Here is a 24130-nt window from a genome sequence, read left to right on the forward strand (position 1 = left end):
CGCCGGGCGAGGCCTCTCCCCGCCCCGTTCCCGGCCCGTTTCCCGCCCGAAACGGAGGCGGGGAGGGTCGGGCGCACGCGGCCGCTCTGCCGTCCAGGACCTCCTCCTGCTGCCGGGGGCTCCCGGGAGCTTCCACAGGCAGAGAACGTGGCCCTGGTACGGGGTCCAAGCCACAGCTGCATTGCATTGAGCTGCCTAATTGACTCCGCGGCACTGACTTGAAAAAAGCCTCAGTATGGTTGAATCCATCCATCTTTAGTCTTGAAAAACTTAAAAAATTCTATTCACGGCCAAACTCTAGCAAAGTGCTGCTGATGTTAATAAATGAGAGTTAACAGCTGTTACTTGAGGAAGAAATTTAATTCTTAACGATGGTGTTGTGCATTTAGGGATTAATCTCTTTTTCAGGCACTTGTCTCATTTTACTTATGCTTCTTGAGTGAATGAAGGAATTCTTCCATAACAACTTGGCTTGTACCTGCAGTACTGCTGCTTTCTTTGTGCCCTGGCTCCATTAACTTACACAAATTGTAAATCAGAGTAATTTTTTTTCCCTGAAAGTCTTTATTTTTGTTGGCTTGGGTTTTGGAGAAATGGACGCACTTCATTTGTACCAATATTTAAAGAGCCCTTTTGTGAGAGAGCAGCAATTTTGTTGCTTTGCTTTGTCGGATTATTAAAAAAATGCAAGAAATGCTTCAGCCTGCCTCTGGTCTTCTGTTGAGTGAACAGACTACACGGTTTTTTGTATTATAGTAATACACATTGGGTTTTGCACTCTGATATTGGAATTTCTTGGAAGTTGTAATTTCATGTGACCTGTGCTGGCTGGGAGTTCCCACCTTGAAGTTTCTGCTAGTGTAAATTTGCCTAATATAGGCAAAATCCTGCAATACACTGGGAATTTTACTGCTTGATTTTTTCATCCTCTAGAGACCATTTTTCATCACAGATTGATTAAAATGTTGATTTCAGCTGAGTCGCTGGCTTTTGAGAAGTTGAGTGTGCAATCCATAGTTAATTTCAGTGTTGATACACTCATCAGACTCTTGTTATGAGTTTACTGAAATACTCAGTAATTTGCTGTAGCTATTAAGTTCCTTTTGGTATTGGAAACATGATTGTGAGGTTACGTGTCAGGTCTTTACCCTTGTACCACAAGTTTCTTCTGTAGTCACACAGACTCTTTATGGCCCAAATGAAATAGACTTTGTGTCTTGTTCTCTATTAAATGCAGTATGTTTTTTTTTATGCTGTATGTGGTTCTGTAATGCCTAAGTATGAGTTGTATTTCTAAGCTAAATATTTAGCTTAGTATTTTTTGGTTTCCTTTCATAGAAAGACTTCTGAGGCCTTAGATCTTCGGGTCTTTATTTGACCATGTTCCATTTTTTCCCCTCTCCTTTCTGAGATATAGTGATCACAACCAAATGTGATATTCCGTCTGCAAATATCTTGACAGTATAGCTGGAATGCTTCTACCGAGTAGCTTCTACTCTGTTCTTTGTAATTTATGTAATTTTTAAATACTAATTTTTATGGTCAGTGCATGCTGCGGTCTGTCTTTTACAGCAATAAAGAATAGATGTTACTTGTGAAACTGCCAAATGCAGTAGTGTCTTTAATAATTGTTTGTTACTTTTTTCATTTATTTCATTATTACTTAGTGAAAATTACACTATTTTTTTTAAATTGGCATAATACCAGGATTTGTTTTAGGAGAGAAAAGTGAATAACTTTGTATTTCTTGGTGCCTTTTTTTTTCCTGAGGAAAGAATATTTTATCTTTAAGTAACTGTTTAATATGCTTGCTTTTTACCTGAAACAGTTTTGCATATTCAGAGGGAATTGTGAAATTATTTTTTTGCCTCGCTGAACTTCATTTGAAAGGTGGATGGGTATGAGCATAAAATAGAGTAGAAAGGTGACAAATGCATAGGAGTGGAGTAGAAATGCTGATCCTGAGTCGTTGGAGTAGAAATTGTAATTGAACTGCCTGTCTGGGGTGAAGACTGAGAGGTCAAGCAAAAATATCAAGAGAAATGCCATGGGTAAAGATTTGTGGAATGTAGAAAGTTAGATTTAGTCTGTGAGGGCCAAGGAGCTGCTGAAGGAGGAGGTGTGAAGTATGGAAGCTCTTGGAAATTTTCAGCCTAATGAAAAGACTATTGAATGTAAAATTGTATTATTGTAAGAAAATTATGTTATTGGCACTTGGAAGGTTATTTTTCACCTCGTTAAATAAACAGAACCTCACTGGAATACAGGAAATGCATTATTTCATAAAACCTTGTGCAAAATGTATGCTTTGAATTAGAATATTATTTAGAAATTGTACAGATTAATCTTGCTGTTTTTGCTTCATAGACTTTGAAGATGATGATGTGTATGGCCAATCAGTAGAAGATGATTATTGCATTTCTCCTTCAACAGGTTAGTTCAAATAATTATCAAGTATTGTTCATTGATGCCTGTTCTGATATTTATTTCTGAATGAAAACAAGTTTTAAAAGCTAGTGACACTTTTGAAAAGTGCCTAGTGGCCATAATCCTGCTGCAGTCAGTTATGCAGTGTTAGGCATTGGACATTTGAAAGTCTCATTAGACAACTGGCCACATCTTGAATCCTAGATGGTTGGAATGTACTTGTTAATGTGAAAATCTACTCTGTGGGAGTGTGTTGATATTCTTGAAACATTTGGTGTCTTTTCCTCTAGTTAGTAGGATCTGCCTGGGCTTAACAGTTGTTATTGTGCACCTGGTAGTTGATGTCTTCTATACACCTTTGAGTACGTGTGGGACAGGGAATCTCCTTGTGGGTTGCAGTGCTGTTCCTCTCATGCAAGATCATGTGCAGCTAATCAGCCTTCCAGCATTTGCAGTGTTGCAAAGTAGCTTTAAAAACAGCAATGGCTGTGTGCTCAGGTAAGGCGTAATTAGAGTGGCTCAGCCCAGCTGAATTCAGCCTGGCTATAGAACCATCAAGTTGTGTTCTCCAGTCAAGCCTCTGGCAAGATTATCAGTTTAGGGTTTCCCCAGATTTGGTGGCAGTGTTTCTAGAGCTGAATAGACCTTGGAAATAGTACAGCTGGGGTTGACATGAAGCTGCAGGTAACTGGTTTGGATCTAATCCACTGTGACTGTGACGTAGTGTGTGACCTCTGGCCACAGGAACTTGAGATAATAAAGTCTTTAAAACTCTGGTCCTCTCCCATGCTGTTGATTTCAGTGATGAAGATGTGCAATGTGTACCTTTGCTCAAGTATAGAATGATAAATGGCAGAATCATTTCCTGATTGTGCACAGTAATTTTCCTAAAAACTCTTTGTGTGGAAGCTTCAATTATAAAATAATCTGATGTAGATTGTATAACAGTCTTAATAGTTGCTTCACTTATGGCAATTGAATATGAAGTGGTGTGTATGCGTCTGGGAGGCAGCTGCTAGGAGTTGCTACTTCTGGATGTACACCTGCTTTCCATATGGATTTCAGAGCTGGGGAGAATATTACATGGCTTAAAGCAATTTGTTTACATTATGCTTTGCACTTTTCTGAGAGAGGATAATGACTAGGGCTCTTGTTCAGCAAGGAGTTTTAGCTGTATATGGCTTAATGTTGCTAAATCAGAGTGAAACCAGCACTTTTTTAAAGTTTTGTGTGAATAGGTGTTTTTACTCATAGGCTGTATTTCTAATGAAATTCCAAGAAAGAAAGGATGTGTTCAACTCCATTAAATTCTTATCAGTAATTTAACAGTCACATATTATAGTCACATACTTTAATAGCCATGCTCATTTCATGGCTTCAACTTTTTAAAATTCAAACTGAAAGTGGTTGAAAATTCAAATTCAAAAATGGTGTAAGGTTTTGAAGACATTAGGCCATAGATTTGTATAGAAAGTACTGTTTCTCAAACCTGGAGTATAATCTTTTTTGTAATGCTGAACTTTGCAGAAATACTGCATTCCATTCATACAAGGATATTGCCCATCCTGCAGTTTCACTGTGATGGCAACCTGTTTATATTCTAGCATGAGCTGTTGTATGCTCTGTGCAGTCCTCAGTTAGTAGTTATTACACAGTAGTGTCTCACCACCCCCTTGAAACCACTGCAACAGTCCAACATCCTAACTTATTTTACCTTTAGTTATGTTTTGCTTTTAAAGGAGGAAAAATATTGACTTCTTTTTAATACTTTGTTTTTTACCTAATGCAGCAGCTCAGTTTATTTACTCCAGACGAGACAAGCCAACCACGTCTGCTGAGCCATTAGAAGAAGAATATGGCTATGAAGGTACTGATGCTGCTGCTGCTGACTGTTTTACACCCACTCATCAGTTGACTGAAGTTGACAGAGGTAATTATAGAAAACAACTATCAGAATAATCTCTTACATGAATTAAAGATTTACTAGAATAGTCTTAAATTAATGTTTCTTACTTGACTGACATTGCTCACAATTTTGGAATCTTGTTATAACACAATGCCTTCAGGGAGCTACCTTCAGTGGTCATTCTTCAAGTTCATAACTACCTTTTGTGTACTACGTGTAACTTGGTTGTATACCCTGAAATGTGTTCTTAGTTTCTTACTAGAAATAATGAGATTTTATGTGAAGTGGAGACATTAGAACAGCTGTACTGACAGCTCAAGTCTTGACTTTTGAATATTATAAACCGAGTATTAGTATTAGAATGATTTCTTTTTGCTTTGCATTCCAAATTATAGCAATTAGCAGTATTTAAGGGGTTTTCAAAGTCTTTCATTTCCTTGAAAGAGTAGCCAATATTCTGTACAATCTTTTCTTACCCTTACCTTTTGAGTTTGTAAGACTTTTGTTTCCATTCAGTCTTGCAGCCATGAGTTCCATGTTACAAGCTGAGTTCTGAACTGAGTGGTTGGGGGAAAATACTTGCTTTTGTTTCTTAAACTTGCTGCCTAATTGCCTAATTACTTGCTTTGTAAAAAAGATTCACAAGTCTCTTTCATAAGTATTAATGGTTTAACAGTTTTTAATGTTTTGGAAATAATCAGGGTTATTTTTTAAATGTTGAAAAGATCAGACTAAAGTGTGTTGAAATTTGGTACTTAAAGTTGCAGAAAATTCAGAACAGTGAATTAGAAAGAATCTGGATTCCATGTCAAGTAAATTGGTATAAGTTAAGCTAATGCTTAGAGATATGGTTAAATATGATATGTTGGGGAATAATATACATGTTTTTACAGCATGAAATAAAGCCATGGAGGGCAATTTGAAAGGATGAGACAGTATAATGGTACATGTGATCTAGACAATGCAGTCCTCTGGCTTTGCAGAATGCTTTTGACAGACTCAACCAGTTAAGACCTGGTATAGAGGCAGGAGGGGAAGTAACATTTTGGACTAAAAAAAGAGGGAGAAGAATCCTTGAAATATCCACTTCTACTGTGAAAATAGCAGTGGTCTCACAAGACCTATTATGTTTCATACAGTATGTAGTGTTGACCATTAATACAAAATTATTGATGTAGCCAGGGGGGCTGCAAAGAGTTTCACAAGGTTGTTCTTGTTGGGTATTAGACAGTAAAATGGCAACCAGCACATTGTGCAGGGCTCTACCCACATTTGTTTTGCAGGGCAAATGTCTGGGGAAGATTCACTTGCTATTTGAATTACAGGTAAAGGGTGATAATATAAGTAACCTCATTGAGGTAGGAATTCTGTAGTGTTGAATTCCCAAACTTCTTTAAACATCTTCCAGGAAGAGTTCAAATAAAAATATGTAGCTGTCTTCCTGTTCTTCAGTTCCTGTTTTCTAAAATCTGAACTGGCAGAAACCAGGATTTCAGGAAGATTTTCTTCTGCTCTTTAGTGTTTGTATGGCTTCCAGTGAGTGGCAACCTGGTGAATTTTCAGTCTCTTGTTGTGCAGCAAGAATCTTAGTAAAGGCTTATAGTAGTTGCAGGAATATACTCCAAGGAAAATTGATTTTATCAGCCAAAAAATATACTGCGGTGTCAGAAAAGGTAAAAATTACAGGAAGTTTGAAACCTGTTGTGTAGATCCAGGTTTTCAGTTGTTAAGGCCTGAGGACCCTGAAAATGCTGTTTTACTTTGGGTGTTAATTGTAGCATCTGTAAACACTTAAAATGTGCTGTTCAGTGGGATTCTATGTTGACTTACTCTGTTGCTTTGGATAATTTTAAGGTGATTATTTGTATTTCTTCCCTGCAGTGAAGATAGTTATTTTACAACATCAACATATTTCAGTACTGAGTCTTCCTAGATTAATAAATAGTCAGTAATATATTATTTATTACAATACCTGAAGTAGGTCAAATATTCTGCAGGGTGTGGGAACGAAGTCTATCAGGGCAGTAAATGAGATTGAAATTAATTTCTAACGGTTTTAACCCTTGTTGTAATATTTTTCTCTTCTGTTTGCTAAGCAGAGGTGTGGTGCTAATGGTCAGGTCATTGAAGACATATTTTTGGGTAGCTTATAACAGTAATGTGTTTCTTTCAGCCCATCTTAATTCATGCCTTGATCAAATGAGAGAAGTTTTGGCAGAGTCCATACCAGAACAAACAATGGTGCAAGCAGTACTGGATGCTAAATTTGATGTACAAAAGGCTTTGGATCTTGTGCTTTCACAAGGCAGTAAGCAAAATGTGAAGACCAAGAATAAGGATGCTGTGATTTTAGCAAAGACTACAAAAGGTATACTTGTATTTAATTGCTTACATTCAAGGTGATTCATTTCTATGTACAGTTTAATTTTGGCTTTACAAACTGTGAAGACACTTATCATTGCAATAGTCATTTCTTGGAAAATGAAAGAAGACTGACTTACTATATGTGTATTCTAAAACGTTTCAAGGAAAGAGCTTGTCTTGAGCTAGAAGTCAAAATAACACCTCAGTGTCAGTTTAAATTCAAGCTGGGACCATCTGCAGTTCATGATAGATTTCTCATTTATAATACATGACTTAACTGAATTAATGCATGTCCTTAAATTTGGAAAGCATCTTTAAATTTTTAGTCCTTCTGTTATTTATTTGGTAAACTGACATCTCCCATCCCTAGTATCTCTCTTTTTGGGTAGTGTCTATGCAGTAGCTTTTTTTATTCTGATTTGTACTTAAATATTTGTAGTCTTTACTGGCATTCTCTGCTGATTCTTAAAGTTCTTTATGTGTTTCAGTAGATACCTGTGATTTACATATAGAACGTTCGTTACCTTTGGATGACACTTAGTAATTAAATGCCTTTTCATGTTTCTTGATTTTTTTTTTTGTTGCTGCTGTCAACTTTTAAAAAATGGGATATTTCATTGTGGCTGGACTTCCATCTGAAAATTATTGGCTCTTGTAAGGTAAGGAGACTTACATTGTTGTCCAGAAATGTGTGTTGATACAGACAGTTTAGCTTGTGCAATAGACAGTTTTGCTGACAACACCAACAGACCTGGGTTTGGAAACTTGACAGCCAAAAGTGATTCAGCTCTTTATTCTTTAACTACAAATTTTGAAAAATCCAATATACCTTCATGTGAAAGGAAAGGATTGAAATCCTCTTCACGTGTTCTATCATCTGCGTTCAGTGATGATTTGTGTAAAGGATCATTTTATACACCTGTGAATAAACAAGCAGAGAAGCAACTACCAGAAAGTGCTAATGCAGTAAGTTTGGTTCCTGACAGTCACGATGTTTACTCTAGGATAGGAAATAACCCATTGAAATGCAAGGAAACACAGGACTTGAAATCCTTGCTGATGCAGAATGTGATTTGTGATTCTTTGAGTCCTGAACACAGCATTCCTCTTTTTTCCTCAAAAACTTCTGATTGTAATAGTAATGCAAGTTTTTATAGTCCTCCATGTTTAGGAAGTGCTTTAGGAAACTTGGCTCTTGATAATGAAGTCAGTCATACTATAAATAAAAAAAATGAACTTCTTGAAAATTTTTCTTCACTTGCACAAAGTAGAAAGCAAGAAAGCCTCTCTTCAGACATGGCTGCTTTGCCAGTGTTAAGATCTGGAAGTACATCATTGGCTGACTTGCTTCAGGAGCACCAAGAAAGCAGTGCTAGCCACTGTTATTCATTGGCTGATCTTTACACCCAGTCAACAGCAAGTCTCTCTGATAGGAAATTGGGAACCTCATCATTATCACAACTAGTAAGTCAACCCCAAATTTCAGGTGGGATGCCAGAGCTAACAGGATCTTTGTCTTCTCTAGCCCTTTCTGAAGTTTGTCCAGTAAAGGAAGTTGAGAATTTATCACTCTCGGATTTAATAGCAGAGACTATTGAAATAGATAAAACTCAGCAAAGGACGGATTTGCCCACGCACAATGTAATTGAATCGAGGCCCTCCCAAGGAGCCAACATTGATTTAAGTGTCCTTGTAAAAAATGCAGGTGTATCTACAGAGAAAAGTGTGGTAGGACAGTCAAATATCTTAAGTCCTGAAACGAAACTTGTAAAAGAAAAACAAGGAAAATGTTCTGGTTTTGCCAAAGCAAATAGAAAACCCAAGAAAGGGCATGGTGGTCTTAAGAGGCAGGATTTGTCCCTTTCATGGATAAAGGCGCTACGTGCAAGACCTTCAGCTTTTGCTTTAACCTTGTGCCTCCATTATCCTCCCAAAGGGTATAAGCGGCACACAGTTGGGATGCACAAAACTTTCCTATACAGTAGACAAGTACAAGATGTAAAACCCAAGGAAACTGGTCCTACAATAGCCATAACACCATTTGACTTCAAAACAGCATCTCCTGATGATATTGTGAAAGCTAACCAAAGAAAAGCTTTTACAAGACAGTAATGAGAGAAAAATAAAAGGCATCAGTGTTGATATTGAGTTGTATTTAAAGAATCAATATAGGACCTATTTATGATCCAGAGTTGATTTTTTTATTATTTTTTTAATTGACATATTACAATTCTTGCTGATAGGTAGAAATTTGTATGTGAACTTTTAAAGTCCTGCACTGAATATCCTAATTTTTGCATAATTTTCACTGACAGTTTAACATTTTTAACTTTTGGAAAGTCTTGAACTCGACTATACAGATGCATGTACAGAATTCTGTAAACACCATTAGTCTTCTTGAAATACCACTTTAGGTGTTGAAGATACAGTTCATTGGGAAGAAAGGTGAATTATTATTTTGTAAAGTAATTTTCTTTTGCTATATGGTGTATAGTTTGGGGAGCAGGAACCTCAGTTTATATTACAACTGTTTTATTAAATGTTCTTAAGGTTAGATTTTCTGATAAAGGTATGTTATTAAATTGCCAGTCTTGTAATGGATGTTTCCAGTCAATGTCATTATTTTATCTTTATACTGATTACACTATTACAACGGAAATGCCTTTAGTTTTTAAAAGCCTCAAGGACCTCAGGTTTTGACAGTTCTGGTTGTGGTAGTACATGTGTAGTTTTTGATAGGACCAAATTTGTAGGGGAGCAAGCAATTAAATTGTTGTTGTGCCCCGTGACTCCAGTTAGCTATTAAAATGTGATAATCCAGCATTTTAAACCAGCAGTTTTATAGGTATGTACATGCTGCATGTATTTCATAAGAAGTTTCCCTAGGATTCTATTGTTTATTCTCAGGCCTTTCAGAGAAATGCTGAAGTTTCTGTACTTTCAACTGTAGCATGAGAGTCTTTGCTCAATGGAAAAAAAAATAAGGCAAAGCCTAAGTGCTGTTTGTGTCTGCCTCTTTTTTGATGAAAACTTCCTTCAGAAATGGAAATGCATTCTCTTCTGCTCTTAGTACACATTGCTGTTACTTTGAATCTTTATCCAGATCAGAACATTCTGGGCTTACTATGGTGCCCTGTTATTCAAATTAGTAGCTACATGTATGTTTTAACTTTCCTTTTGGTACACACTGTGACCTCTAATATATTTCCAGTGTCATTGACAGTATTTTAGATTCAGAACAGCAATAAGTTCAGTAAGTGATACTGCTGCAACTCGAAAAATGTGTGTTCATAAACTTATGCTAAACTTGGCAGCTAGAATGAAACAGTAGATACGACTTTCATCTAGTTTTAACCCAATTTTTTTGAGCATGTTAGGTAAAAAAAAAAAAGACAAAACCTTTAGGTTTATTCCTCACTTCAGATTGCACTATGATTTTGTTTCTAAATAAAATAAAACATGTTCCAGTTCTCTCAGGTACAAATTTAATGGTCTGTATATTTTGCTTGTTTGTCTAGTTGATTCATCTGTCACTTAGGACTAAGAGCAGTGTGATCTTTGACCTTGTGAATGAAATTAATGTTTCTTACCCTAATTAATAAAGTTTTATATAATGACAGTGCTGCAGTGTTTATGTTGCAATTGATGTGTTAATCTATCCTAACCTATTTGAAATTCCTTTAAAAGATTAAATAATACAATCCAGTGTATATGCTATGATCTGATAAGTTCATTAGCAGGAGCACAATTGATTTCCTGAGAAGACTTTCTATAGAATCTGGTGGATACTGACTGTACTCCTGATTGTTTTATTGGTTAGTCATAATAGCAAATTCTACTGTGTCAAAAATATGAAGTGCTTTTCAGTGATCTCTTTCTCTGCAGTTAATCCAAACTTTAACTTCCCCCTGCTTAAGAATCCAAGTCTGTTTTTCCTACTGACCAAAGGGTCCTGTTAGCAGAGTTTGTAATTACAGCTCACTTTTCCCAAAATTGTGTGTATTTTTCTAGTAGAGAAATTCTAATTTTTCAACATAAAATATGAGTGCAAAGCTTGGCATCGTCATGCCTGTTATATTTGTAGGTGATTTTGCTTTCCTCTGTTCAAATACTGCAGAAGATTTCATTAATGTCAGTAGAGATTTCTAATACATGTGGATCCTTTAAAATTGAACAGCTTTGCTTTCCCTTCTAAATATTTTTTTATTTTCTCTAACTTCTCTTTGGTTCTGGTCTGTTTTCTCATTCCCCTGGCTGCCCTTATTTGCATAAAACTCCTTAGCATTTGTTTTAATTTTAGAACATGAACTGGACATAAAACTAAATATAGGTTCTGTGGATACCATTGGAACAAGTGGTAGGGGGCAAAAGAACATCATCATTGTATGTTTATCATGGATCTTACTGTGGGATTGTTACCTTAGTAAACAACTTTGGATCTTGTTAGGCAGCTAGATTTTCATATATAATTACTTTTTCATTGGCATTTGACTCTGGTGTTAGTGGTCATGAAGAAGCAGTATATGCTGTTCAGTGTGTAAACAGCAGGGGAGGGATTTTTCCTCAGTTTGCAATCCTGAATCCTGACGTGAGCCTTGAATTAATACGGACCTGCAGGCTAAACATTGGAGAAGGTAACTAAGTGGTGGATTAACCTGAATTCCAGTTCATTTTCAGCAGAGATTTATTTTCATGCCTAAACAATTTTATAGTTTTGTTTTTCTAAACAAAAAGTATTGTGTCACTATATTTGCTTTTTAAATTAAACAGGTATTTTAATAATTTCCTTAATTATTCCCTTATTTACTGAGAATGAGGTATATGGTATCAAGGACAAGTTTAATTGTGTTGGAATACTGCATGATATGGTATGGGGCATTTTTGTGTAACCACTGTTTGGCCTTTGTACTGAAGGGTTTGTGCCTAATGAATGTTAGAATTCTAGTAAACTAAATCTGCTGTTTTGTGCTTGACATGGTGAGCTTATTTTCTTAATTTATGTATATAATTCCCCCCGCCTCATTTTGCAGTTACTGTCTATCTTTGGCTAATATGGGTTAATTGTGTTAATTGTTTTGGAATTCACATATTAACATTGCAAAATACTTGTCTGTGTTTGCATATAAACAGAAAAAGATAATACTAAACCGCATAGATGTACTACTGCTGTGTACTCCTAAGGCATTTAGTACATCAAATCTATTTTGTGCATAACTTTAAATGGCTGCTGACTATTTTTAATACAAAATTGACTTCTGGATGTTGCTTTATGTATGTAAATAAAATGCATATTATTAAAGGACTGAGTTAATTACCATTTCTTGTTAACTTACCTGATAGAAATAGAGTTGAATGTTCTGTAATGTTTATGTCTGTTGTGGAAACAGACTCCAGTTCTTGTCCAGGTTTGCATGGGCATTCTTTGCACAGAAGATTCCTTTGGAGAAACTAAGGCAAAATCTATTTGGACAGTTCTCAAGATCTTAAGTTTCACGTGCAGCAAACTGCTTGAATTTCTAGAACTGTTGAACAATAGTATTTCAAAATGTTATTTCTAAGACACTAATTGGTGCAGGGGCGTAGTCTTTGCAGTCTTGTGTTTTGCCCTGTTTCCTTACTGTGCCATTCAAAAACATTTTTCTGTAATCAGCAGTTTCTGAAAATCTGCACTTAGGCAAACTAGTACTGCAAAAATGACTGTCTGGACAAGATTTGTATGAATATTGGATATGGCTTGTGTTTTTATGAAGCATATGTACTTTATTACAGGGCCATTATACAAGGGCAGTAGTTCATATATGAGCTAGGGTTGTACAGGCACTCAGTCACATATTTTTCAAATCTAAAGTACCCAACTTCTCGCATTTTAAAAATGTTTTTGTATTAGGTTTGATTATGGATCAGTATTTCGAGCAAATATTTCATCCTATTGTAATTCATGTAGTAAACTTCCTAAAGTGCTGAAAAGGGATGAATTGAATTTTTATGGTTATCTTACTTTTTTAAAATTTCATTTTGTTGAAATGTAGACAGCTGATGAACTTAGATTTTATGTTCAATTTACTGCATCCAGACTTCTAATTAGATGATAGAAAAGACATTAGTCCAAGTCACCTATCTGCACTGGAGAACAATGTGAGGAAACAAAAAGCCAATGGTGATTTTTTATTTATTTAATCACACTCTTGTCTTCCCAAATTGCTATTTCAATGCAGTTCAATGAGAATGGGTATCTGTTTTAGTATTGCTGTATTATGCAGCAGTTGCTCCTTTGTGTGGTCTGTTCAAGTACGCCATATTACCAAAAAGTAAAAGCTAATTGCAGTTTGTGATTTTAGGTAATTCTTAAGATGAACCATCTTATGAAGCTGCTCATCAGCTTCTAGTGTCATCATGGAAGGGTTCTTTATCTGGTTTGTGGATTCGTTACATTGCATGCTTAAAAATGGCCCATTGGAAATAATTGTCCATGACTTCTGAAGTATGTCAGTAGTTTGTTGCTCAAATAATTAATTAGTATGCTTAGTGTTGGTAGGATTCCTTTAGAAAATAACCCATTGCCCTAAGTTTCTGGTACTAATAAGACCAGAAGATGACTATAACCTGTAAAATGGTTGTAGTCTGTAGCGATTAAAGTGATATTTGAAAGAGAATCTTTGCACCATTTTTGAAGAATTAGACTTATGAAAACATAATGAAAATTATTTTACTCTTTTTATAATGAGATTATGGAGATTTTAGAGAAGAGTTGCTCATAAAGTATTTACTCATTATCAGTGAGGTCCCAGCTGACTGGAAGCTGGTGAGCTTTGTCCTGATTTTCAGGATGGGCATTAAGGAAGACCCCAGAAACTACAGGCCCATCAATCTCTCTTCAGTGTCTGATAAAGTTATGGTAAAGATTTTTTTGGGAGGTATTGAAAAACATCTGAAAAACAATGCAGTCAGCGGCACAGCCAGTATGGCTTCATGAAAGTCCTGTCTGATTTTGTTTTATTATAAGGTAACCTGCCTAGTTGGCCAAGGGTTGATGTAATCTTTTTGGATTTCAGTAAAGCTTTAGATACACTCTCTCATAGGATCCTTCTGGAGAAAATGTCCACCATGCAGCTGGATAAACACATCGTGAGATGGGTGAGCAGCTGGCTCATGGATCAGGCACAAAGGTTTATAGTGAGTGAGGTGACATCAGACATCCCTAGTGAGGCTCCATCCTTGGCCCTGTGCTCTTCAACATCTTTGTAAAGGACCTGGACACAGGACTGGAAGGGATAATGAGCAAGTTCACATATGATGGAAAACTGGGAGGAGCTCCGGGCTTCCTTGAGGGCAGGGAGGCCCTGTAGAGAGGCCCTGTAGAGAGACCTCAATAAATTGGAGAGTTGGGCAGTCAGCAACCAAGTGGAAGGTCCGCAAGGGCAAGTGTCAGATTCTACACCTGGGGTAGTACATACAGACTGGGCAATGAGAGGCTGGAGAGCAGTGCCTTGTAAAGGGACCTGGGGGTCCTGGTCAGTGGCAAGTTGAACAGGAGTCAGCAGTGCCTGGGCAGCCAGGGGAGCCAACCCTGTCCTGAGGGGCATCAGGCACAGCATGGCCAGCCAGGCAAGGGAGCAGATTGTCCTGCTCTGCTCTGAGGTGGGGCAGCCTCACCTCCAGTGCTGGGGGCAGTTCTGGGTGCCATAATATAACAACATTATACCACTAGAGAGCATGCAAAGGAGGCCATGAGGATGGTGGAGGGCCAGGAGGGGAAGCTGTATGAGGAGCAGCTGAGGTCACTTGGTCTGTTCAGCCTGGAGAAAATTAGGGGAAGACCTCATCCCAGTCTCCAGCTTCCTCATGAAGGGAAGAGGAGGGGCAGACACTGATCTCTGTGATGACCAGTGACAGGACCTGAGCAAATGGCCTGAAGGTGTATTAAGGGAGGTTTAAGTTGGATATAAGGAAAAGGTTTTTCACCCAGAGGGTGGTTGGGCACTGGAACAGGCTCTCCAGGGCAGTGGTTGCAGCACAAGCCTGACAGAATTCTGGAGGTGTTTGGACGCGACTCTTGGGCGCATGGTGTGACTCTTGGGGTTGGTGCTCTGCAGGGGCAGGAGCTGGACTTGGTCCTTGTGCTTCCCTTCCAACTCAGAATATGCTGTCATTTTGTGATTTTTGTCAATGTGTGGATGTAATAGCTGATGAAGATGGATATTATTTTGATAATTTGAGTCTTTTTATCCATAACATGAAAAATATACAGATTTCCCTTTTTTGACTGGTGGCATATGTTCTTGACATGTGTAGCATTTCTCAGGTGTCATTTGTTCTGGTGTTAGTGATATTCAGAGATTGCAATTTGAAATACAGACTTGTAGTAAATTGTTCTCACTATAGTCAAGGCAAGCAAATATTTTTGTTTCAGGAAATGTAGCTGGTATTTATGGGTCTCTGAGAAATCTTTCTTAAAATTCAAATTTCTGAAAAGTATTTTTGTGAAAATGGTACCCTCAGTGAAAAACATCTACATTTTCGTTTAATTTCTGCATGTTTTTTTTTCTAGCTAAACTACATTTTCATTTCTTTTTGCTTGTATTAGTGTTACAGAACAAACAGATACTGGTGATTGAGCAAGGTTCTATTCCATTTTAGGCACCATTAACGGAATTGTTAACCACTTTATGACATGAAGATTTTTGATTTTAGTGATGCTTGAGCAAGAAAGAGGTCAGGTGTCTGTAAATGTGCAGTCCTTGCAGGAAATAAAAAGCTCTGCGAACTGAGTCTGGTTTGGTTTGGTTGTTGTTGGGGCAGCAAGAAATCTAGAGTTGAGCTGTCTTTGTGGTGGCACTGGCTATTTTGTTTTATGGTAATTTCTCAAGAATAGCACAAAAAACAGGTCTGTTTTTTATAAATATTTAATAAGAAATAAACTTCACAGTAGAGAGTCAAAGTTGAAAGTAAGGCACAGGAAGCTGAAAAGCCTTACTCATGACATGCCAGATAATCTAGGAATAGAGCACGTCTCAAGTCTAGGTTTGTAGATATTGGGCTTTACTACTTTCTTACAGAGAAGCAGTTAACAGATATTGATAGAGAAACAGATATTTCTTCACTGACATGTATCTTTGGTTTATGCTTTTATTAATTCTGCATTTATTTGGATTTTGACATAACTGATAATACAGTGTGGGCAGTTTCAAGAAAAGAACAAATAAAATTGGCAGGTGCTTACCTTGCATTTTGTTAATGTTTCTTTTAATTTTCTGAATTTTTTTTCCTCTCCTGTATAAGTATCTTCCTTTATTTTTGCTTTACATCAGTAGCAGTTAAAAATGAAAAAATCACACAAACATTGCCACAATGTGACTTGATATAATTAGCTCTTTCTTTTTACTCAGTTGAATGCAGCAAGCTTTGGTTTTGGTTCAGAATGATATGTGTTTCTCTTTCCATGGACAAATACTTTTTTGTTTTCTGTTTTTTTTATGTTGTGATGGTCATTGTGGTTACTTCTTAGTGCAAAGTGTCAGAATGCAATTATTGTGCTTTAGCAGATAACATTTATCACTTCTGGTTGTGGTTAATGGACAGATGAAGTTGGGAGCCTTCAATGACCAAAACAACCCAAGGAAAACCAGACAAACTGATACTTTTGGATTTTATATATAGGGAGAATTCCAAAGAAGAGCAACTTTCAGAAGTTTAACGGTGATGTACAATATATTTTCATGAGCTTTAGATTTCCTCATGTTTTACTGCCATTTATCACGTTAGGCTCTGATGCTTTGATTTTGCTGATTTGAAAATCCATGGTTTATACATTGGTAGCTAAGAAGACATTTTTATTCCCATCTTCAGTTGGATGTGGTAACTTTTCTGTAATGTTACAATTCTCAAATGCCTGCTGTAGAGATGAGGACCTGTTGTACTTCATTATACTCAGATATGTTATGCATTCTGTCTGTGACAAAGAAAATGTGTTCTTTTCTCAATGGAAATGTTTGAAATCTGACATGATGTATCTTAAATCATGGAAAGTAAATGAGAATTTAAGACTTCCGTGTTTTGGGTAAGAAAAATATATACACAGACTTTGCGAAGTTACTGAATCTTGACACAGAGGTACTGTGTGGGTTTTAGAAAGGAAGTGGCTTATTTCAGGGAAAAATGTGTCACCAGCAATGAGAAGCTTTTTAAAATCCTTTGAAATGCATTTTTGAGATTCTCCTCATACATACTGTACACCTACACTGGAAAAAGTGACACTCCAGGCTTTTTCTGAGTTTTCCTTCATGGTCCTGTAACACTAGTTTGGTTTACTTTTGTTAGGATGAAGGGTAAACCAACACAAAGTCATGTCCATAGTTGACTGTACCATGTATGAAAATTGGGTGTTTTGCTTGGAAGCTAAGAGAACTCGGATGAAACTAAAAATGATTGTGTCCTTTTTAGAACTTTAGGATTCCAGAAGAACCAGAGATCCTGGGGAAACCGTAGCTCCACTTGTTCTGACTGTGTCCTATCTCAGTCCATTTAGGTCACGGTAAAGATCAACTAGCAACCAAGAAAACTTGGTTTTCTCAGTGTCTTTAGAAGGTAAAGTGAAGAATTTACTAAATTCTCAGATGGGATTGCTGGATTGTTGGGAATGTATGATTGGAGTCAGATTTTTTTAAAAATCCTGTTTCACTGCTGCTGTAGTGCTATCATGTATCAATTTAAAGATTGTAAATCCTACCTGAAGTTGTACTTCAAGTTGTACCAGAGGAGTACTCAAAGTGAGGGAATGCCATTGGGAATGCTGACATGGGAGTGTTTCGCAGTTGAAAGCTAGCGCATGTCAGCTCTAGAAACTAGTAAGACATCTAAACATTAGAAGTGGCATATCCAATCCAAAGTAGTGGTAGCAAAAGAAGCAGACTAAAATACATTACCTACTGGTAAAAAAGAGCTTGAGTGCTAACAGGAAACCTGGAGAAATTCAGAAAATAAGTTAAAAAAAGTAAAAGCCAGTATGGTGTAAAAATGCAGGCTTTAAACACAAAATTACTTCACAATGTCTGTTCATGCTAAGGGTCTTTCACTACAAATACTGTTCCTTCCTTAGAAAATGTATGTCAACAATGCAAACTTCATCTCTGTACAGTCTTGTGGATGTGTTTCTTCAGTTTTGTGGATGATTCGGAATTGTTACAAAGCACATTAGTTCCATAGTATAGTGTATTATGGCACATACATATCAGACAGAACAGAAATGCCACCACTTGTGTGCCTCTATTTACACCTGAACTGTTTTCTTCTTCAGTGACAAGATATCACCCATTTTTCGTCACCTCAGCTTCTATGTTCACAGCCTTTCAGTCTTCAGCGAGGACACTTAAAATATGTGAAGTGCCAGTTTCCTCCCTTCTGTTATACTTGTGGTGGTTGAAATGGCCATTAAAATTAAAACTCATGAGTCCACTGTCAGAAACTAATGCTTAAAATGCCAAAATCTTGGAAAACTAGCTGACTTTATTGTGGAAAATACTTGTGTCTGCAGAAGTTGTAATGCCATATTGTCAAAGACGTGCAAGAACTTTGACTGGTTGTTGCTTCAGTTCTTTTTCTATGTTTTTTACTGCCTATAGAAGCTCACCCTAAGTGGAAATTTTGTATCTGATTAATTCCAAAATATGAGTTGAAGTTATTTTGGGTACTCCTTGTTGGAGTCCCTGCTGCAACTTCTTGTGGTTTTAGAATCACATTTTCCTATTTTTAATGTTTTCCTCTTCCCTATTGCTGACCCACATAAACAGGAAAACGACTAACTTTGCTTGTCCACTAGGCAAGATAATGTAACTGTGGTTGAGTTGAAAAAAAAAGGAAAAAAGTGCTACCCAAAGGTCTTAAAGAAACACTTTTCAAGGCAGAAATGTGCTTTGTTATGCTTTTGGTGCTATTTTTATGTTAACATGTATGCAAACAAACTATTGCAAGATTTTAGATGCTATCTGTGTGCTTACAGGTGCTACTGTAAATGTGAAGTGTACAGAAAAACATGAAGCGATGAACTTGAGTCCATGTGAGTTCCCTTCTTAAGTCATGACAGAGTGAAATGGGCTGCTTCAGGCTGGCAAATGAAATTTTTCTGGTGTTGTTCTACATCTGATAAATCTTCCAAAGCTTGTCTAAAACTATAGGCTGTACTTTACTATATTCAATTTTGCTTCTAAACTCAGATATGCAGCTTTTTATGAATCAGCTTGTGTCTCTGAACTATTTTGGCAATGGAGAATAGAGCTTCCAGTGTTATGCTTCACATTACATCAATATATAGGTTATTTTCTAAATATGCATGTCTCTTTTTGAGATTATAGTAATATTAGGTTTTAATTTTTTCTTGTCTTGATTAAACAAGTTCATCTTTGATAGTGCTGGAAATCAGGTAAGTTTGGCTGACACCATATGAGTTCATAGGAAAATGTGGAATTAATAAATTTTCAGAGTAATAATTTATATAAGTATTGCAAGTATAGATAAGTAATGCAGATAATGTAAAACATGCTGCAGTTAAAAAGAGAAAACATCTCTTACGCTGAAATATGGTGCAATTTTTATGATTTTTTCCTAAATTTTAATACAGAACAGGTAGGGCTTTTAAAGTTCTATTTCGTGTTTCTCAAATCTGTGCTGCTGTGCATGTCAAGTAGCTTTTTTGTACCTTGTTTACTTCAGTTTGGCCAGTATCTGCGCTCTTCCTTGCAGTGGTTTCCCTGATAAATAAGCTAGAGCTTAATTCTAGAATTTTGTATCAGTTAGCCACTCAAAGGCCTACTGTCAACTAAATTACCAAATTAATGGTAGATTCTTTAAATCCGTAGCAATGTTCAATGTTGCTGGTAGCATACATAATATGTTCCTTAGGCAAATATGTCTTTCTGTCATATAATGTGTTGTAACTAGGTATTTGTACAAACTGCACAGCTGTGGTCCAGGAAAACTTCATGGCTTTTCAGATAGCTTAAGATTAGTCTCTAAATTTGTAGTAATAGTTATATGAACTTTTTTCATTTATGTATTTTCTGCTAATATGTTGGTTTTGATACTGTGCAGGTTCTGGACTGCAGATAAATTAAGTACCTTTGATCAGCCTGCTGCATTGATGCAGCTTAAATTTGTTTTGCAAGGTAAATCCAGAGATCTTTAACAGTTTCACACCTAGCATTCGAATATTCTTTGAGTTACCAGTAGGAAATTTAAATAAGAAAGAATGCTGAAGTTGCTGGGTGGGTTTTTTTGGGTTTGTTTTTTTTTTCCTTCTTTGTGTTTTTATTAGCCATTGCCTCCTTTTCATTTCTGCCCTTCCTCAAATGTACTCTATTTATGAACAGGACAAGATGACAGTATGGCAAACTAATTCTCTTTATTTAGGAAATGAGTAGGGTGCTTTCCATTAGAATTAAAGGAAGCAGCAAAAGTAGATGTTGAATGAAGCCTGTTGATCTTACAGTGAAGACATACAGAAAATTTCACAAAAACAAACTAGGAGAAAATGACGTGACAGTGAAGTCCCTGTATCCATTTGATACTACTTAGTAGTATCAAACTTCTTTATCTGAGAGTTTCTAACTCTGGCTTTGAGAATGTGGTCATCCTCTCCTGTAGACATATTTGGTTATTACTTGTCTTTTGTTAAAGATAGCTGCTGTTGAGTAGGTTTGTATGTGTGATAATTGAACTTTCATCTGTGTAGCACTGAGGACAAAACTGAGATTGTGCTCTCTTTCCAGAAGGCTAGAGTTACTTCTAAACTCTTAGGAGGTATGTGCAAAAAGTGTACTTTACAGCACAGGAGTATCTGCAAAGTCTACCAGCAAGAGATCCTAGTGGTGGTGTAGCTAGTTATATCAGTTATATCAGAAAAGCTGAGCTTTGAATGCCAGTAGTAAGAGAGAATAAAATACTGGTTCACCAGCATCGTTATGAGCAGTCAAGGTGTCTTCTAGTTGTGAGCAGTCACATGTGGAATAGTACAACTTCACATACCCCATTATGTTATGACAAATTATCAAGAACTAGTAGATATGAGTGTGACTGGACTTGAAGCCTCATTTCCCTTTGTTTCTCTTCTGATGTTCCACCATAAGTGGCAAATAGTATTGAAAGGGGAAGATGTTTAAAGTGGTATCTAATAAAAAATAGGGAAAGCATTCTGCTAAGTAATAGCACATAGAAAATGTAATCTCTAGTAGTGAATTGTAGGTTTTGAACATATTGTAACATATTGATGATGCACCTACAACCTTTGGTTTCATGATGTAAGAACACTGAAAATAAAATTAACCTGGAAGGAGGAAATTTTAAGTGTTTTCTCATGGTATTATGTTTTTAAAATTGAATGCCTCTTGAGTACTTAAACTGTCCCATCTACATAGAAATAATTTGTAAATCTAATATTAAAAATTATTTTTGGGCTGAATCTGATATAAGAAAAAGTTTCAAACTTTACTTTGCTTTTCTGAAATTTCTAGGGAAGAATTGTGATCCTACTTTTTTTTTTAAACCTCCCCCCCCCCCCCCCCCCACCACTTTTTTTCAGAGATTCAAATGTGAACCAATAGCATGACACATCATCCCTTAATCGGAAATCTTGGAACAGTTAAGGTGGGGAAGAGCAGGTTGATCAATATTAGTTTTATTTGGAGAAAAAATGCAAAGGAGAAACAGCACCTTGTTAATTATTTTTCTTGGTTCTCTTAACTGTTGTTGCTTCATTATTTTACATTTACTCCTAGTACAAGAAGCACTGTCGAAGGGTGTATGTTCACTCAAAATGTTTCCTTTGAACAGATTGTGTGTAATGTTTAACTTGACCTAATTTGGATGTGCGAAGATCAATGTATTTTAATTCCTTTTGTGTCTGATTTGTTGCTTCTTAACATTTACTCTTTCTGAATGGTATAAATTTGAACATTTTACATTTTTAGCTTCAGAGTGATTATTCAAGTGGCTTTTAGATGTATGCATTTAACTGAGATTCAAGATTAGAGAGATTAACTGAGATTAAAGATTCAATTTTTAAAAATAAACTCTGTTAATCTATTATTCAACTTTTTATAAGGTTATACATTTTCAGTAGCTGCCTAAGTTTTGGATATTAGCAGATTAGTTGGAATAAGAGATTTTAGATAAGAGATTAGTTGCAATAGCAAAAGAGGTAGGATTTTCAAGTTGCAGTACCTTTGAGCTTTTCTGTTTTGTAAAACTGTAAATACCATCTCTCCTACTCTATTGTATTTGATTACATCTCTGGTAATTAGGAACCTGTCCGCTCCTAGGTCTGGGGGTTGTGTATTGGCACCTGTCACCAATCAGAGATACCTTTTCCATCATTCATGTGTATTATTAATTAATGTAAGCTATTTGCAGTAGTTAGATATTTAACTTATGTAAATTCCCATTAAAAATGAAAATTCCATTTATTGAAAATGAAAATTCACATTTTCTTGGGGACATATGGGTAGGCCCTGTTCTGCTAGATTCCTTTAAAATACCTGAAAGCAAGTATTAGGTGTAACAGCTTCTATTTCATGTCTTATGCTTGGGTTCACTGAGCTAGCAGCCTTGCATAGAACACAACTGTTTCTGAAGGTGAGCTTGTTAGAATGTCAGTCTTGTGTTTTACGGGGTTTATCTTCACTGGAGCCTGCCTTCCAGCATCATTACTTCCATTCTGGTTAATACTGTCAGCTTTTTCCTTGTCAGTTTCCTCAATTTATTAAAATTGCTCCTGATCAAGGAATCCAAACACTTAACATTGTCTTTTGGCAGTTTGGAAAATGACTGTGTCTAATTTACTTGGTCAAAGTAATACCTTTTAATGATTTTTATTTTGGGATTTAAAATAAAATATTTGTTTTCACTGTATTAGAGAGAGGTTTTTTGGTGGTAATGATTTCTTTTTTGTGTTCTTGTATGTAATTGTAGTTTTCAGTATAGATAACTATAATACTCTTTGCTACATTTTTCATATTATGACTGTTTAGAATATTATTTATGTTTCAGAAGAAAAAGTTCTGGAACTTTATTCATCTTTGTTCCTTAGTTTCTCTTTCCTCTGGAGCAGTTTTCTTTCTGCAGCAGCACAATGCCCTGGAGCAATTCTTCTTGAGTTTGGATCTCCACTATGGCTATGAACTGTGGAATTTAAGAGACGTTTAAGTATTTGTAGCAAAAATGCAACTTAGGTTTGCTTTGAGTTTTGTATATGAACAAATACTGAACACAAAGATGATTTTGAATTGAGGCTCACACCCAAAGCTGGTTAGTAGTTATAGTGAAATGGTTTTAGTGGGAAGGTTGTATCTTGCTTAAGTAGAAGAAGAAAGCCCCCCAAAACATCAAGAGTCTGAACATTTACTGATACCCATATCATCCACAGTTTCTGTCAGGTATAGTAAAGACTTTGTATTTAGTTTTGCCGCATCCTGAGAAGTACCTTAACTACTGGCTTGGGAAGATATCTCCATCTATGTTGAGTAGGAGGTGGTGGGCATGGCAAGGACGATCAAGAAGTCAGTTTCATCAAACCAAAGCAAAACCCCTTGAAATACAAACTGCTCCATATAATGTACTTCCATCTGTTCAGTTCCATTTCTGCTGGCAATCCTATACCTCCACTCCTACTCTCTTTATCTTCAATGAAATTCTAGTAAATACTGTTTCTTCCTTTATCTTCATTATAGGTAAAACATTCAAAATGCGAGTATTTGGCTGAGTTTTTGTAAAATATGTAAGTAGAATATGTCTATGCTTTTGTCTTTTTAAGGGGAAAAAACCCACAAACTGAAAGGGGACATCTCTGAGGATTTGCTGTTTGATTGCCATAACCTTGCAAGCAGAAATGCAGAAGTCAATGTCAGTCAGTGAGTTTCTCCCTTGTACTTGTGAACAACTCCTAGTTCTTTTTATTAAATACATTTGTATTTCAATTTACAGTAGAGGATGGGTGTTTGTGTGTACACAATATTATGAGTAATTGCTGTACTCCTGGACCTTGTTTTGTTTTTTTTTTTTCTTTTAAAAGACTTATACTCACTCTACCTGTTGAACACTTGCTTCTTTAAAATCACATCTTACATAAGCCCCTGAACTGCTTTTTTCAGTAACTGAAAAATTTTTCATATGTGATTAGACTTCTGGCCTTCTGAAGCCACCAGTCTTCCCCTCCAAAAATGTGCCTTGTGCTGTGGCATTGCCTTATGTTGTCTGCATTCCCAGCCCCAAAGTCATGAGAGGATCTGGTGTGATTGTAATGTCACCAGCAGAGTGAGAGGGTTGAGAATTCAGAGAACCTAAATTTAAAATAAGGTTTCAGCTAGTCCTGCCTAGAAGTTCTCACCACACAAAATTTTTGCATTTTTCTGGAACTTAAAAATGCTAGAAATATTTACAGCTTAAACT

At 36.4% G+C, this 24130-nt stretch overlaps 1 protein-coding gene across 1 annotated transcript in view; it reads left to right on the forward strand.

Moving 5' to 3' along the window:
* Positions 1-24130, forward strand: part of HBS1L (HBS1 like translational GTPase) — a 105974-nt gene that overhangs the window by 47232 nt on the left and 34612 nt on the right. Inside the window, exons 3-5 of the mRNA XM_014308905.1 lie at positions 2368-2433; positions 4217-4357; positions 6507-6701. Coding sequence (XP_014164380.1) covers positions 2368-2433; positions 4217-4357; positions 6507-6701 — 402 coding nt within the window. The remainder of the gene's footprint in view (positions 1-2367; positions 2434-4216; positions 4358-6506; positions 6702-24130) is intronic.

Source organism: Geospiza fortis, unplaced genomic scaffold, assembly GCF_000277835.1.
Source record: "Geospiza fortis unplaced genomic scaffold, GeoFor_1.0 scaffold217, whole genome shotgun sequence".
Classification (NCBI taxonomy): Eukaryota; Metazoa; Chordata; class Aves; order Passeriformes; family Thraupidae; genus Geospiza; species Geospiza fortis.